Source organism: Brassica napus, chromosome C2, assembly GCF_020379485.1.
Source record: "Brassica napus cultivar Da-Ae chromosome C2, Da-Ae, whole genome shotgun sequence".
NCBI lineage: Eukaryota > Viridiplantae > Streptophyta > Magnoliopsida > Brassicales > Brassicaceae > Brassica > Brassica napus.
The window spans coordinates 16,123,102-16,141,166 of NC_063445.1; the positions used below are offsets into that span (position 1 = coordinate 16,123,102).

General features: G+C 38.2%; 1 protein-coding gene and 1 pseudogene across 1 annotated transcript; one reads left to right on the top strand and one right to left on the bottom strand.

The window, feature by feature from the left end:
* Positions 1 to 4,781: 4,781 nt before the first annotated feature.
* LOC125582212 lies at positions 4,782 to 7,846 on the bottom strand. Its single transcript, XM_048748788.1, has 3 exons — positions 6,796 to 7,846; positions 6,213 to 6,662; positions 4,782 to 5,149 (listed from the first exon to the last, which is right to left on the bottom strand). The coding sequence occupies exons 1-3, from the start codon at positions 7,844 to 7,846 to the stop codon at positions 4,782 to 4,784; spliced, it is 1,869 nt and encodes a 622-aa protein (XP_048604745.1).
* A 7,719-nt stretch (positions 7,847 to 15,565) lies between these two features.
* LOC106381054 lies at positions 15,566 to 18,044 on the top strand (annotated as a pseudogene).
* Positions 18,045 to 18,065: the final 21 nt, after the last annotated feature.

Sequence of the window (18,065 nt, forward strand, 5' to 3'; positions counted from 1 at the left end):
TTGTTCATGATCCAAATCCTATTTTTCTCTGCTTTGCAGGTGGGAACAGAGGCAACGAATGAGACACCTGTCTCTCCAATAGCTCCACAGAGTATTGAGACTCCATTTTTTACTCCAATTCAGACGCAGCAGGTACATGCTCAAAAAAAATCTTGGACTTTTACATTAATTTTTGGAAGCTTTTGTAGTTGTTCATGATCCCATTCCTGACTTTTTTTTTTGTTTTGCAGATGGTAACAGAGGGAACATATGAATCTACAGAGCCTTTGACTGAAATAATTTCAGCAATCAATAAACATGTAAGCATAAAAACTCTTTCATAGCTTCAACTTAAACTTTAAATCGTAGAAACTCATTCATAACTACCTCTTGTATTTTATTACAGGAGGATACACATGCTGTGCATAACACACCTTCCTCTCCAGTCTCTTCACTAATTTCACGAGTTATTGAAGAAACACAGCATCTCCAGACAAGTGCATCTTCACCACTTTCTACTCTCTTTGAAAACGGGGCAGATATTGAGATTGCAACTAGCGATGACGCTACTTGTCGAATCTGGTATCCTGGAAATGTATTTGCTACAAATCGGTGTGATGGGGTAGAGAAGGTGGCAGTAACACTGTTTGCGGACCAAAAGAGAGTTACTGTAACAGCAGACAAAATCCGCCCTAAGCCACCCGCTGATGATAGAGAAAAGAAGTTTGAGATGATGGATAATGTTGAGGCATTTTACAGTAAAGGCTGGAGCAGTGGACAAGTCAGAATGATTCTGGGTGAGAACACATTTTCTGTTTATCTGAATAGCTCGATGGAAACACTTGAATTCAAAGCTTCAGATTTGAGAATTCATAGAGAATGGCTAGATGGAGTGTGGAAGATGGCAGATGAGGTAATTTATATATCTTAGATAAGTTGAACTACAATTCTCTATGCGTATTTAGGATTGCCATACTGATTTTTCTTGTACTTGCACAGACTCCATTGCATGAAGCCAATCCAGATCAGACGGCTTCCAGACAAGATGAAGCCAATCCAGATCAGACGCAGCAGGTACATGCTCAAAAACATCTTGGACTTTTCAATTAATTTTTAGAAACCCTTGTACGTGTTCATGTTCTCATTCCTGACTTCAGGATACTAAGGAGCCTATGAATGAGACCATTTCACAAAATATTTCGGACACAGAGCGCCTTACTCGAGCTCGCGCAAAAATTTTAAGAGAGCAAAATAAGGTATTACTCATTGATGTTATACATTTTTAGGATTGCCTTCCTAATTTTTCTTGTTTTACTATCAAAAATGACTTATATCCTTGAATAAAAATCATCACAGAACGAAGAACCCAGAGTTCAAACTCACTTTGATGTTGGTGCTAATGTGGAGATTGCAACAAAAGATGAAGACAGATATGTGAAATGGTATCCAGGAATTGTGTTGAAGACAGATATTCGAAATGGGGTTGAGATGTTGAAGGTTGAGTACTCAACACGGTTTCGGGACAAAGAGAAAAGGACAAAGAAACTTCAGGAAAGTGTGTCCATTCACAGTATCCGTCCTCAACCACCACCTGGAGATACAAATGGTTTTGAACTAATGGATAAGGTGGAGGCGTACCACAATGACAGCTGGTGCAGTGGAGAAGTTCATATAATTTTAAGTAATGACATATATTCTGTCCGTTTCAACAGTTCTACTGAATTCATTAAGTTCAACCTTTCTGATCTGCGCATACCTAAAGAATGGGTAGATGGTGTTTGGAAGATGGAAAAAGAGGTAAACCAAATGCCTAAGATCCACTTAGATTGAAGTTCACTTCAATATTCTGATATATCGGTTTTGTTTCTCAGATAGAAGTACAGCAGACTCAGAGTGTGAAGCCAAGACAAGACGATCATGCAAAAAAGGTATGAAATATTTATACATCATATTAGGAAGGCTTTCCTGAATAAAAGATAAATTGATCCTGAATTTTGGTCTTTCTAAGATACTTTGTATTTGTTTTTAATTAAAGGGGAAGCCTGTTGTTGGTATGAAGAGGAAAGCAACTGCTCATCCAGTAGATCATGCAAAAAAGGTATGAAATATTTATACATCATATTAGGAAGGCTTTCATAAATAAAAGATAAAATGATACTGAATTTTTGTCTTTCTAAGGTACTTTGTATTTGTTTTTAATTAAAGGGGAAGCATGTTGTTGGTATGAAGAGGAAAGCAACTGCTCATCCAGTAGATCATGCAAAAAAGGTATGAAATATTTATACATCATATTAGGAAGGCTTTCATAAATAAAAGATAAAATGATACTAAATTTTTGTCTTTCTAAGGTACTTTGTATTTGTTTTTAATTAAAGGGGAAGCCTGTTGTTGGTATGAAGAGGAAAGCAACTGCTCAGCCAGTAGATCGTCTTGCTTTTCTTCAACGAGAAGAGAAGAGGTCAATAGTACCTAGAAACCCTCCTATGCATATAACACCTGAGGTTATCCTTCCTATTGATCCATTTGTGACACCTGAATTTTCTCTGTTTTCAAGGCTTGGATATTGGATGCAGCTATGTGGCATACATTATGTGTAAGCAAATTCTGTCCTTGTATTAAATATTCGTAATTTATTTTGATAGAGATTTGATTGATACTTTTAACTTTTGTCAAGTACAGGCCTCTCTATATCAATGAAAACAAAATAGAGAAAGATTTCTTTGAATACCTTGACTATGCAGAAAACAATCTCAAAGAAAATGTAATTAATTTAAAATATGTTTCATATCCTACAACTATTCTTTGTGCATATGAATATGAAGAGATTAGGTTGAGCTATACTAGATGTTCTTGTTATTGCAATTGTGGATTTTGTCAAAAAAGAAAGTTGGTTTCGGTGGTTACATAGCGTGATGTTATTCTTGTTTATTCGATTTGTCAAAATTCCACTGTGTCTATGAAATCTTCTAACTATATTATTACTTTGGCTGCACGTAGATGCTGCATTTGCAATGCTAAATCAAAAGAGAATTGAGTAATCTTCTTGGTTCAGCGAGCAAGGTATCCCAAAAGCTTGCTTTGTACCAGTCCAGTTCTTAGAAACAGTTGGATACTGTTATGAAAATCTCCAGAAGCCAGATAAAAAAGGAATAAACATCTTAAAGGGTTGGGTAGGCGAAGTTGTGAGAGGTTTAATATGTCCAAATAAGATGTGGATGCAAGATGTTGACATTGTCTATGGTGTCGTTCATGAAAGACTTGTGGATCACTTCATTGGGGTGGAGATACATCTGATGGAGAACACAATCACAATCTTTCATTGTGGCGTTCACAAGGTTAAAGAAAACCCTCTAATCCAAAAACTGGCAGGTAAATGTTTGTGTCTGTTTAATGCCTTCTTTCTTAGGATTTTCCTATGTTCTGATGTGTTAGGATTGTTTCTCTGTTGTTTAAGCGCTCTGTTCTTGTTTCTCTATGTGAAAATAGAGTTATCATTGAAATGAGTAAGCATAGGATATCATTTGTCAAATTCAGGATGGCTTTCCAGAAACGAAATGATGAATGACGAGATAAACTTCAACGATATCGTCCCGTTTCAAGTTAAGAAGGCAGAAGGACTCCTGAAGACAAAACTTCCTTTCAATTGTGGTCTCTTTGTTGTCAAGATGCTAGAATGCAGGTCATTAGGATTGAAGAAAATGTCCAGTATAAATGATGATACTGCGATGGATTTACGAAGCAAGCTATGTTGTGAGATGTTCGATCAGTTTATGGATAAAGATTTCCAGGAAGGTTGCAGTAGGTGATCATTCAGTTTCTGTTAGATGTTTGTGTCTGTTTAATGTCTTCTTTCATAGGATTGTGCTCTGTTCTGATGTGTTAGGATGGTTGCTCTGTTGTTTAAGCAGTCTGTTCTTGTTTCTCTATGTGAATCTACGGTTAAAAGTTTAAATTGTTGATGGCTTTCCAGAAACGAATATGTTGATGGCTTTACGAGAGATTAAGCTGAATATGAGTGTGAATGAATTGAAAATAGAGTTATCATTGAAATGAGTAAGCATAGGATATCATTTGTCAAATTCAGGATGGCTTTCTAGAACCGTTAAAAAAAACTGATTCCAAGGGGAATCGAACCCATGACAAGTGTATCAGTTTTGAAAGATAGGTGGTTTAGCCGCTAGGCCGAGGAGAATCATCTGGTAGATTTTTCCACATAAACATATTTAACCGTACAAACTGTGATTAACAAAATTTGGAGAAAAAAAAAATAAAAATATACACATCTCCCAGGATTCGAACCTGAAATGTTTGGGAGGAAAGGCGGAATAAGGTCTACCACTAGACCAAGTGTGTTTCAATCGTTAGGTGATGTAAGTAATGAAATATATTTCTTTTATCTGTATTCAACTATAATTTAAAAAAATTATCTGATTCCAAGGGGAGTCGACCCCAGGTCGAGACAAGTGTTTCAAATTTGGAAAAATAGGTGGTTTAGCCGCTAGGCTTAGGTGAATCGTCTGATATATGTGTCCACATAAATGAATTTAACCGCATTTGTCAAATTCATGATGGCTTTCCAGAAACGAATATGAAACCGAGATTAGCAAGATATAAGACCACTAATCCTCTACATTCTAATCAGTGTTTTTGTTTTGTTTTGACTGAAACACAACACAAAAGAAGATGATAACATGAGATTACTCATAATGTGGTTTCTTAAAATAAATCATAATGTGGTTTCTTAAAACAAATCATAATGTGGTTTCTTAAAACATAAAAAAAGAGAAGATCATAACATGAGATTACTCATCCAACAGCCACTTTTCCTCAAGCTTACACCAATCAGGAACTTTGACCTTCACATCAACAAGCATTCCATCCGCTTCCATGAGTTCTTCTTTGAGTTTTTCCAACTCAGCAGTGAAGTCAAGTTTTCCTTTAGCCTTGATAATCTCTTCAAGCAACTCGATTTGGGAAGCAATGGAATTTGGTTTGCTGGCTGCCTGATGCCATTCAATTTCAGATAGCCTGTGTTCGTTGGACAAACGAAGAAGAGCCCTGTAACGTTCCACAGTTTCCGCCTTTCCTTTGTTGAAACCTTCGGTAGCATCAGATCCGTAAACCTCCTTTATGGGACGCTTCATCATCTTCTTTGAACCTTCCATTGAAACTTGATGAATGAGAAAAGTTTGTAAATTGAATGATTGAGAAAAACCGAAAACTAACTCAGATCGAAAAGAATAAACACAGAAGAAATGAAGTCAGTAAAAAAGAGATCTTATATCGACCCTTGTATATATAGAACGAAAAGTAACCCTTCGATTACTATAAAATGGTTTTGAAAGCAACCTTTCGATTATTGAACGGTTACTGAGATAAATGATGTCTCTTTTAGAAAGGAACCGTTAAAAAAAAAATCTGATTCCAAGGGGAATCGAACCCAGGTCGAGACAAGTGTATTAGTTTCGAAAGATAGGTGGTTTAGCCGCTAGGCCGAGGAGAATCATCTGGTAGATTTTTCCACATAAACATATTTAACCGTACAAATTGTGATTAGCAAAATTTGGAGAAAAAAAAAATATACACATCTCCCAGGATTCGAACCTGAAATGTTTGGGAGGAAAGGTGGAATAAGGTCTACCACTAGACCAAGTGTGTTTCAATCGTTAGGGGAAGTAAGTAACAGAATATATTTCTTTTATCTGTATTCAACTATAATTTTTTAAAAAAATCTGATTCCAAGGGGTATCGAACCCAGGTCGGGACAAGTGTTTCAGATTTGGAAAGATAGGTGGTGTAGCCGCTAGGCTGAGGTGAATCATCTGATATATGTGTCCACATAAATGAATTTAACCGCAAACGTTATATTATAAACTTTGGAAAGAAACTCTGAGTTTCAGGATGAGATTCCAGAATAGTTGAATATTACTGTGTTTCTTTCTAGCAAAGAAGTTTGAACTAAAATTGAAATGAGATCAAAAGATAAGATTGTATAGTACAAAAAATAAGGAAATTTCAAATTGTGATTTGGAGTTTTGGAGAGTAATGCATTCAAACCATCATACTTATTCAGAATAGGGTTCCAAAAGGCAAATGTATATATGGTATGGTCCATATCATGTAACCATCAAATAACCAACATCCATGAATGATCAATAAAAATGTAAAAAACATGGAAATGAAAAAGAATATAGCAACGATGAATAAAGATCTCCATCCTATAGGCCTCTTGCATGTGATCTTGTTGTGTCCTCCTATGCCACATCTGCTGCACTTGTGGGACTGAGATTTAGATCCAGGAACACCAAACTCGCCAACGGATCTCTTTCTCTTTGTAGGAGGACGTCCACTTCTATTTTTGGTAGCTGGAGGTGGGCAAGACAGTTCGTCAATATTCACTGGATAGGTGGACGTTGACAACTCTCCACCAGGGTGTATGCTTTCGGCATAGGCTTTAGCCCACGTTTCTGTCAAGTGAGAAGTATCGACGTAACGGTTTTCATCTCTCTTAATATACTTAGCAGCAGCAATTGCATGAATGCAGGGAATCTTGTCAATGTCGAAAACATTACAAGTGCAATGCCGTTTCTCCAAATCAACAACATACTTCATCGTTTCATCCTTCACCTCAAACTCGTTTTGATCAACTTGATACACATTCAGCACCATTGCAGCCCCAAAACCTGGACACCAACTTCTGCACAACTTTTGGAGTAACCAGGTGCTTATGTTTCACAGCCGCTTCGCGTCGCTCAAAAAACCAAGTGGTGAGTGTCAATCTGATCGTCTCAAGGAGAGAGATCAGTGGCAACTCACGAGGCAGCTTCAACATAGAATTGAGAGACTCTGCAATGTTGGTAGTCATGATATTGTACATGTTCGCAGGCGCAAAGCATCGTGCCCACTTCCTAAAATCCGAATCTTCCAGATACTTGGCCAATTCAGGACATTTATCCTTTATGTCCTTGAAGATTAACCAAAACTCGTGACACGTGTAAGTATCAGCAGCGCTTTCCACCAGAGGTAGCAGACCAGTCTTCGAATATGTAGGAGTGATGTTGCGGAGCAGATGGATCCTGCAGATTCCATGGTGAGATAAGGGATAAACATCCTCCAGCGCTGAAGCAATGGAGTTAGCCCTGTCTGATACAAAAACAAGATCCGAAGCGTCCGGGATCATCTGGCTCAAACCTCTAAAGAACCATTTCCAAGAGGCGCCATTTTCTGCGTCGACCACTGCAAAGGACAGAGGATATAGATGATAATCCCCATCTTGAGCACAAGCTGCCAATAAAGTCCCATTGAATTTTCCCTTCAGAAATGTACCATCTACTGCAATAACTTTCCTCATCAATGAGAATCCCCTTATCGATGGACCAAAAGCCACAAATGCATACTTGAACTTTCCAGCAGCATCTACTTGTTGATAAGTTAACGAACCAGGGTTTGTCTCTGTGACTTTGTATAACCACCTAGACAAATTGTAATAGCTGTCTTCAGGAGTCCCTCTAACCAAGAACTGAGCTTCTTCTTTCACTCTCCAAGCTTGTTTATAATTGATGTGAACGCCATGCAGGATCCTGACCTGTTCAATGATCTGTTTCGGTTTGAGACCTTCCTTCTTTTCTCCATAATTGCTGCAAATCAAAGAACCCAACAACTTTGCAGATGCTTGTCTGTGGTTGGCATTCTTGTGTGTTGTATCGCATGTATGCTCATGAACATACTTTTTAACAACGAAAAAGTCTGAAAGAGGTAGCTTAGTAGCACGCATCCTCCACGTGCAATTGTCATCAACACAACTCAATAACACTCTTGACTTGTTAGAAGAGACAGTCTTGTACTCAAACTTCCACTCTAAAGCCATTTCTTCATCCTCAACATCAACTCTCCCTTGGTCTTAAAATATATATTCACCTTAATATCACTAGCTCCTCTCGTTGTTGGTGAAAGTCCAATATGGACAGGACTAAAATCCGGAAGAGAATTCAGAGGAACTGTAGAAAAACCTTCATAAAGAAGACACTGCAAAATCAAGATGTTATGGAAGGATTAGTACTTGGTTAGGAAGCCTATCCTGAACAGTCTAAGAAAGAAGAAAATCATACAAACACAAACAGAAAAAAAAAAAAAAAAAAAAAAGGAAATTAGAGACGATGTACCTGTTTTTCTCTCCGCACAGTAGAACAAAACACTGGAATGGCATTTAATGGAACAGGAGAAGCAAATGTATCACTAGTTTGCCTGTTACAGCTTGCTGGATCAGTATGAACCTGCAAAGGTCAAGTTGTTTTGGAATGCTTAGTACTTGATTAGACATCCCATAACTCAAACCAATCACTTCCTCTTTAAAATCTTCAGAGACAATCTTCATCAAATCTTCAAATTGAAGATCTTCTTCTATGGAAATGAAAGATGCATTCCTGTTCAAATCGACATGAAACTCCCACTGGAATGCATCTTTTGACCTCCATTGTCCACAGACGCAAAGAACTTCCATAGTTCTACAAAACAAAATAAATAAAAAAATTCTCACATTGTCAATGAAGTACCAAAGACTGAAACGATTCCTTTGCAACCAAACTAAGCGAAATCTCCAATTCTAGTTGTTTTGATACAACGAAATAATCTGATTCCTTTGCAGCCAAAGTGAATCTTATCAGCATTTCCTTTAATACCTTTACGGCGGATGGCGGCGGATTCCTTTGACGGCGGAGATGATGACACCGACTCGCCGAGGATGAACGACGCCGACGCTGGAGAAGTGGAGATGATGACGGAAGAAATGATCGACTCCGATCCGAGAAGCCGCAGCAACGGAAATGAGTGACGGCGGAGATGATGACGCCGACTCGCCGAGGATGAATGACGCTGGAGAAGTGGAGATGATGACGGAAGAGATGATCGGTTCCGATCCGAGAAGCCGTCGCCGCTTGAGAGAGATGAAGATCTCCAGTTTTCAGCAAAAAAAATGTAAATAGAAAATAAAAAAGGGGTACTATGATAAATAGACCTTTTAATGAAACCTAGTTTTGTGATTTTGGGTCTTAAATGCTATTTTTGAGACAGAAACATAGATTGGTGTCATTTTGGTCATTTTTTCTATATTATATTTTTTTTAAAATCACTCTGCGCCCTGCGCGGATTATCATCTAGTAGAATAAGGTTATTTCAGATATAAATTGTAAGAGATATTGCGTTTAGTCTTGATTACGTGGACAGTGGACTATGTATATATATTTACATTGACCGCATGTTTCATGTAATTCCCTCTAAAGTTATAGGCTCGTCATTATACCCCGCTGTTATTTAGCAATTGCGTTTACTCAATTGAAGGCAATGTTTTTAAACCCGACCCGGACACTGAACCAGATGATTTACTGGGTTACTGGGTCACTGGATCGACCGCGGATGAACTGCGGATTAATAAATTAATTAATTTTATTATATAATGACTTATTCTTGGGTTCACCCCCTAGGGTGAACCTATAGATTCACCAACCAATATGATTTCATTATTTCAAATTCGATATCTTTTAAAAAAGGAAACAAAATATTATCAAATTATATTATATTTTTAAAATTAAAATTTAAAAAGAATTAAATAAAAAAATAGTAGTAATTAAAAAATATATATATTTTTAACGTCGTCAGCAAAACACTAAACCCTAAAACCTAATCCCTAAACCCGAAATCTTTGGATAAACCCTAAACCTTTGGATAAATTCTAAACTCTAAATCAAAATCACTAAACACTAAAACACTCAAGGGTTTAGGGTTTAGGGTTTAGGATTTAGGGTTTAGTGTTTAGTGTTTAGGGTTTAGTGTTTAGTGTTTTTTATTTAGAGTTTAGAATTTATCCAAGGGTTTAGGGTTTACCCAAGGGTTTAAGGTTTACCCAAGGGTTTAGGGATTAGGATTTAGGGTTTAGTGTTTTGTTGGAGACGTTAAAAATGTTTTTTTAAATTCTTTTTTCTGTAACTACTATATATTTTTTTTTAAACATAATATAACTTGACAATATTTTGTTTCTTTTTTTAAAAGATATCGAATTTGAAATAATGAAATCCCATTGGCCGGTGAACCCAAGAATAACTCAATATATCAGCTATGTAAATAAAAATATAGAAACTAAAGTTTAATATTTAGTAAATATATTTTAAGAAAGTAAAATAATAGTTTGGATATGTATATATTTTATGTTTAAAAACATTTAGAAAATACTTAACTTTAGTTTTTATATTTTTATTTTCATTTGACATACAAAATATCAAAAAATAGTTTAAACTATTTAAAATTTTCTCTAACAAGGTAAGATGTATGACATCTAAAAAAATCAAGACATAAAATTTATAAATATTTAAATATGTAATGTGAATAATAAATTAAACTTCAAATACAAAATAAACCAAAAGTAAAAGATCATTGTAATAAATTATCAATAACGAAAATACACTAACACCAAATCACATCAACTAATTTTAGTTCTCTCTACCATCGTTCATTTCATTTTCTTCAGGTGGCATAGTGAAATCTTCATCAAAATCTAAAAATTACAAATATAAAATTGAAAAGGAAAAACCTAACTTTTTTTTAATCATCACCTAATTTCTTAATTGGAAAATTATAATATAAAACATAATCTAAAAACATAATTAAAAACTAAAACAAAGAAGTTAAAGTTATTTATTGGTTCAACCGGTGGTTCAACCGGTATCGGGTTCCGGGTTTTACTGGGTTTTTACGGGTTTTTGCGGGTTTCTAAATATTGGGTTTTTCACAAAACCCAAACCGGATTTTTTCTGGGTCACCGGGTTTACCGGTTCAACCGCGGGTCCGGGTCGGGTTTCAAAACACTGATTAAACGTAAGAACTAAACAAATTTGGTCAGCTTATGTTCTCCGTCACCATCTCCAGTAACTGAATTAGTGAGTTTATGTATAAGATCAGCGATGGAATCTTGGATCAACATCAAAGATAGCTTTTAAAATCTATCAGTACTTGCCAACGACTTCTCCTGCTAAGATACATCAATTGTAACAAAACTACAACTTACATAAGAAAACACAACTGAATCATAATTGTTCACCGTAAGAATATTAATCGTCTAATGTTCAATTATCCTCACTCTTATTTCCAGCCATTGTCTCTTTCGAAACAACCACATGAGCTACACGGCCAACATCAAGTGGCTTTTGAAACTGTTGCGGTTGGAGATCATCTGATGTATCATTTATAGCTGGCGAATCTACTTCAGCTGAAGGAAGATTGATCTTGACAGTAATATTTTCAGATTCTCAACTGATTCTTCGTTCATCGGATGAGGTTTTGTCATTCTCGCTTGTAGGAGCTTCTTCGACCCCTTTGCGTTTGTCAACAGAATCTTCTCTTGTTGCAAGATGTTAATCATCAGCTTCTTCTTCAAATTTTGTGGAAGCAGGAAAAGACTGGAAAGTGTCCCAATCATCATCTTCGTTCTCATCATTTTCTTTAACCATATCAGTAAAAGTAATAGGAAACTTTCTTTGTTGTGACTGAAAGAATATCTTGAAGATATAAAATGTCTGCCCTGAAATAGTCGCTGGCGTACTTGCTGAAGCAGACGTCATGTTGAGTGGTGAAGACCATGTGGAGTCAAGATGTTGAGGTGGAGTCGTGTAGACTTGGAGAGCAAGAGATTACCTTAGAGAAAAGGCAAGGGGAATAAACTTGGGTATCAAGTTTATGACTTAAAGAAAGTGGAATAAGTGCAATTCCAAGAAAAGAAAAGTTGCACTTATTGTTTTGGAAGATGTCCATATTCTTGATGCCTTGGAGAGAAGGCATTGTAGAACGTGGAGTTAATGATAAAATAGTTTTGAGGGTCGTCGGGACAGATACAAACACAGAGGCTGATTTTATAGAGAGAAAAAAGCTCTTGAGTGTGGTCTTGGTCGTGCTGAAGCAGTTGCTGAAGTATTGACGGAAGAGAGACATAAGCATTGTAGCTTAGGAATCTTTCAGTAGCGTGTGTTAGGGTGTTAACACTAGACGTGTAAAAGCTGAATTAAGCAGATCTTGTAATAGATTCTTTAAAAGAGATTCTAATAAACAATAGTTGTTTGCTTGTAGTGTTTTGTCTCTCGGTTTACTTTCTGCAGTACTATTTTGGTGTCTCTTTTACATTAACAGTTGGTATCAAAGCGGGTCACTTAAGTTACTGGTGAAGATCCCGAAGACAAGAGAAAAGAAGGAAAGACAGAGTACAGCAGGAAGCATGGTGGCTGAGCTTATGCTTGATCCTGAACAATATGGGCATTGGAAAGTGAAGATGAAAGCAAGCTTACAAAGTATTGATCTGGATGTTTGGGCATCAGTGGAAGATGGCTATGAAGTTCCCAAAACAGTAGATAAAGATGGTGTTGTGGTCAACAAACCATTGGCTAAATGGACAAAGCGTGAGAAGGAGATGTCAAAGTATAATGCAAAAGCTTTATGTGGTATTTTTACATCAATCAAAAAGAAGCAATTTGATCTGATTCAAGGCTGCAAGAATGCAAAAGAGGCGTGGGATATTCTGCAATTACACTTTGAAGGAATTGAGAAGGTTAAGAGCTCAAGGATGGATTTTTTAAAATCAAAATTTGAGAACTTGAAGATGGAAGAACATGAATCTGTATCAGATTTTAGTTCTCAACTCAGTGCGTTAGCACAAGAGGCTCGTGTTCTGGACATGGAATACAAGGACAAGAAACTGGTGAAGAAGTTTTTAAGGTGTCTGCCAGAAAGATTTACAGGTTATAAGGCAGCAATGTTTGTGTCTCTTGACATAGATAAATTCAGCTTTCACGAAGTTGTGGGTATGTTAAAAGCTCATGAGATGGAGCTTGATGGTGTGGGCAATCATACTGAAGTTAACCTGGAAGTTGCTGAAACGACAAGTAAAAAATCAGAGAATGAAGATGAGATGGTTAAGATGATTCGCGGACTTCACCAAGTACTACGGGAAGTGATACAGTGGCAAGGACATGAGAAAGTTGGTGTGAGCAAACAAAGGCAAGAAGATGGCGTGCCATGCAGTAATAAAGAGTTGCAATGTTATAAATGCAGAGGATATGGACATTTTAAAAGGGAATGTCCAATGGCCAAGAGAAGAAGATTCAAAGGCTTTAGGTGGAGAAAAATTGGACACAGTGAGGTGCAGAAGAAAGAGAGATCCTTCATAAGGGAAGATGATAATGAATCAGAAAAAGACGAAGTGCTCAACCTAGTTGCTTTTGGTGCACACAAAGATGAAGCAAGTACATCATCTGAATCAGATTCTGAATCTGAGGAGGGAAAATATGATGAAGGACAAGATGATGATCTCAAAGAGTGCTACAAACAAGTGTGTGGAACGTTAGTAAAGCTTGGAAAAGAGAAAATGGTGCTAGTAAAAGAGCAGAGACGTCTTGAAGCACCTATTGAAGTTCTACAGAAGGACTTGCAAGTAGAGAAAGAAGAAACAAGACAAGCTCGTGTTAAACCTGGTGAAACTCAGAAAGGAAAAACAGATAGTGTATCCATGTCTGCAATGAAGCCAGTAGTTAAGATGTATGCAAGGACTACTTCATATGGAAAGACTGCAGTAAAGACTGCAACTGCAACGAGAACTGCTTCATCGTCTCCTACAAGGAAAATTCCAGAGGTAAAGAGTGTATCTCAGCGACCCTTCATACCTGTATGTCATCATTGTGGAGTTGTTGGGCATATTAGGCCAAAGTGTTTCAGGCTATTGAGGGAGAAGCATCATATTGAGAGAGTATATGATATGAAGATTTATGGTCCAACATGTTATTCTTGTGGAGTTCAAGGACATATTCGACGTGATTGTTTCAAGTTGGTTGATCAAAGAGGCACATCAAAAAGTGGAGCCAAAGAAGCTTGTAAGGAAGTACGTCGGGACGTGGGACAAGGAGTACGTCATGAAGTTCTACAGCACGTAGCTGTGAGTAACAAGCCAAATGTCGTACATCAGTGCACCAACATGAAGGTCAAACAGGAGGTTCTGAAGCATGGTTGTGCAGCTGGTACAAGGAAGGAGACTGATCGGTGCATCAGCAACTGTGTCAGACCAAGCAAGAACCAACATCGAATGTGTTGTTGGTTTTGTGGAAAGGTTGGACATAAGAAGGTGGAATGTTTTGCTCGTGAGAAGAGCAGAAACATGGCCAAAAAGGTGAACAAGACTTTAACTAAACCCAAGAGGGCTGAAGAGGTGTCCATAGCCAAGAGTGGTTTACTTGATGAGATCAAGAAAGAGACATCAGAAGAAGGATGCAACTCTGGTAGGAGTGATCTTGAGGTTGATCAAGGAGCATTAAGTCTGGAGCCAGGACACGAAGTTGTTTGTGGCACAAAGGGGAAGGAGATCGAAGTGCGTCAGGAAGTGATGTGAGATGATCTTCAGGAGGGTGATAGTGAAATCACTCCGAGACAATAACAACGAGTGCAGAGGGCACTCGGCGTGGATGGGGAAGGGCTCATGGTCAAGAAGACGACACACGGCGGAAGCCAGGTCCTCAACAGAAGCTGGTCGAAGGGTAGTTCGACAGGTGCATCAGGTCGTGATGCAGTACTTGTTTTCCGCTGCAGCAGGAGCTGTGTCATGATTATACATGAAGAAGCAAACTGTTGGGTCTGTAAATCTTGACATCATATGTTTTAGCTTAATATGCAATCAAGCAGGGGGAGAATGGTGATGTTCTGGTACAGAGAATGCATATCTCATGGGGGAGAAAAGCATGGTGTGGTGCACATCTCGTGGGGGAAAAATCACATTTGGTGTGGAAGTTTCCAGGTGAGGAACGTGGTTGCTGAACCAGAAGATTGTTGTGATTCATCGGCACACAAAGCTAAAAGGGGGAGATTGAAGATGTAAGATGTCTGCCCTGAAGTAGTCGCTGACGTAGTTGATGAAGCAGACGTCATGTTGAGTGGTGAAGACCATGTGGATTCAAGGTGCTGAGCAGGAGTCGTGTTGACTTAGAGAGCAAGAGAGTATCTTGGAGAAAAGACAAGAGGAATAAACTTGAGTATCAAGTTTATGACTTAAAGAAAGTGGAATAAATACAATTCTAAGAAAATGAAAGTTGCACTTATTGTTTTGGAAGATGTTCATATTCTTGATGCCTTGGAGAGAAGGCATTGTAGAACGTGGAGTTAATGATAAAATAACTCTGAGGGTCGTCGGGACAGATACAGACACAGAAGCTGATTTTATAGAGAGAGAAAAGCTCTTGAGTGTGGTCTTGGTCATGCTGAAGCAATTGCTGAAGTACTGACGAAAGAGAGACATAAGCATTGTAGCTTAGAAATTTTTCAGTAGCGTGTGTTAGGATGTTAACACTAGACGTGTAAAAGCTGAATTAAACAGATCTTGTAATATATTGTTTAAAAGAGATTCTAATAAACAATAGTTGTTTTGTCTCTCGGTTTACTTTTTGCAGTACTATTGCGGTGTCTCCTTTACAATAACATATCTAATGTATATTCTCATCAGTTTTGTAATCCCTGTAATATAGGAAACAGATTACGCTAATACTGTAACAAACTCGATGTTAAATACACACTTGTACATGAGATCAATAAACTCAACCATTTTCTCGGACAACCACACAGATGCCGGGAAGTTGTCGCTCACATTAGTCTTCGCCATCACGACAGGAGAAAGATAGAACGAACCAAGCAATGCCCAGTGGAAGAGGAAGAAGAAAGAGTGGTGATAGAATGAAAAAGAGTCTGAATGTATTTGTTACATATCTGTCGAGGTCGGAGTAGAAAAAAAAACCGTCGTTTGTTTCCGGGTCGGGTAAAACGTTAATTAATCAAAATCGTTTAGACTTGTTTCCGGGTCGGGTAAGTCCCACCCGATATTAGACGGGCGAACACTAGCATATTTGACCCGCTTTGATATTTCAAAACCGTACCCTAACCGTTTAGATTTTCCTTCCACGAGGGACACCATTGTTTCCGGTTCACCACTGGAAAGCTGCACGTCGGTTTAGAAACCCTCCGCCGCCGATTGCTAATCTTACTCTCTCCCCCGCCGCATTATCTCTTTCTTAAACTCGGTCATACTGTCGATCAAATCAACCAGTAAGCTTCTTCGACTATCCTCTTTTACCAATACTGCTTCAAAGGGACCCGTCGATCTCCTTTTGATCCAATCTAGAGTGTAGAACCCTAATTTCGGCCCTAAACTTGTAAATCCATTGACCTGATGAATGTTTCTTCGTGCTTACATTGATTCATAGCAGCTTGTGTGTATCTGTGTTAATCATTCTTCCTTTCTCTTATGTTCTCTCAGTTTGATGGGAAGCAACGGAATAGTTCCTCCACCGCATCATATGCATCGTCCTGGCCTCCCTCACCCGGAGGCTTTTGGCTCCGTTCCTTCCTTTCCACCTCAACTCATGGAGCAAAAACTCGCGGCCCAACACGGGGAAATGCAGAGACTAGCCATAGAGAATCAGAGGCTTGCTGCTACTCATGGTAACCTGAGACAAGAGCTAGCAGCAGCGCAGCACGAGTTGCAGATGCTGCATTCTCAGATAGGGTCCATGAAGTCCGAGGGTGAGCAGCGGATGAGCGGTCTTGCTGACAAAGTTGCGAAGATAGAGTCTGAGCTTCGAAAGTCTGACGCTTTGAAGCTGGAGATGCAAGAGGCTCATGCAGAGGCACGGAGCCTGGTCGTGGCCAGGGAGGAACTTATGTCTAAAGTGCATCATTTGACTCAGGAGCTTCAGAACTCAGAAGTCTCGCTCAGATGTGCAGCAAGTTCCTGCTCTCATGTCCGAGCTTGATGGTTTGAGACAGGAATACCAGCAGTGCAGGTAGTTGTTTCTTTTGTAGTTACCATGTTTGTATCTTTCTCTTATGAAGGTCCCCATCATGTTTGGTATCTGATTCTGCAGGGCAACGTATGACTATGAGAAGAAGTTTTACAACGACCATATAGAGTCACTTCAGGCAATGGAGAAGAACTACATGACCATGGCTATGGAAGTACAAAAACTTCAAGCACGGTTAATGAACAGTGCAAATGCGGACAGAGGAGCTGGTACTAAATTGTTCTGTTTAGCTCCATTCCTCTACAAATTTTGTTTAGTAATTTAAGAGTTTGTATCTGACGATCAAATGAAGGTGGCCATTATAACACTGCTGAAAATGACGCTTCTCAGAATGGAGTTGGTTACTATGGTGATGCTTACCAGGTTCGCTAGTTTCTCGCTTTGCAAGCTTTTTGCTAACTCGTCATTCTTGTACTAGCCTAGTTACTATAGTTTTCCACATTTTATTGACCATCTAATGAAAGGTAAAGAGACACATTATATGTAGAAGGATGAGATGTAGATTTGGTTAGAACTTTGCTCTCTGCTTGGAATACGATGAGCTTTATATGTTTTGTTACTTTTGCAGGGATACATCCCTCCACCAGCTCCTGGTACTGCAACTGCACCAAATTCAATTGTTGGCACAGCTCAGTATCCTTATCAAGGAGTAACTCAACCAGGAGGATACTTCCCTCCAGGACCCGGTTACTACTTCCCAAGAGGCCCTCCTCCTGGATCATCCAACAATGCGCCTTACGGCTCTGCTGCAACAAATGCTCCATGCTGAAATCCTAGTCACCACCAACTCTGAGTACATATAGTTAATAACTCATCGGATGTTCAACTGTGGGTTTGGATTATCTCTGTGTATGGTCAAGAGACAGTGGTTGCCTTTGAGTGCTATTGTTTATCTGATTTTGCGAGCGCATCTTAACTTGAGTTTCTAAGGAGAGCGTACTGTTTTTTTCCTTGGATCAACTAGAGAGAGTACTGTTTTGGACAAGTGTTGCCACTTGTAGCTGTGATACTCAGAGATGCAAAATGGGGGAAGAAACAAAAAGAGAAGATAATTATTTTATTTTTTTTAACTAAGTTGAACATGAATAGAAATTTTGTAGTTTGCTACATGACTATATTATTATTTTGCAAAAAGAATGTAAGTAATTGTAAATAAATTGTATGAGATAAATATATATTTTTTTAATAAGGACATTCTTTTGACCAAATACGATT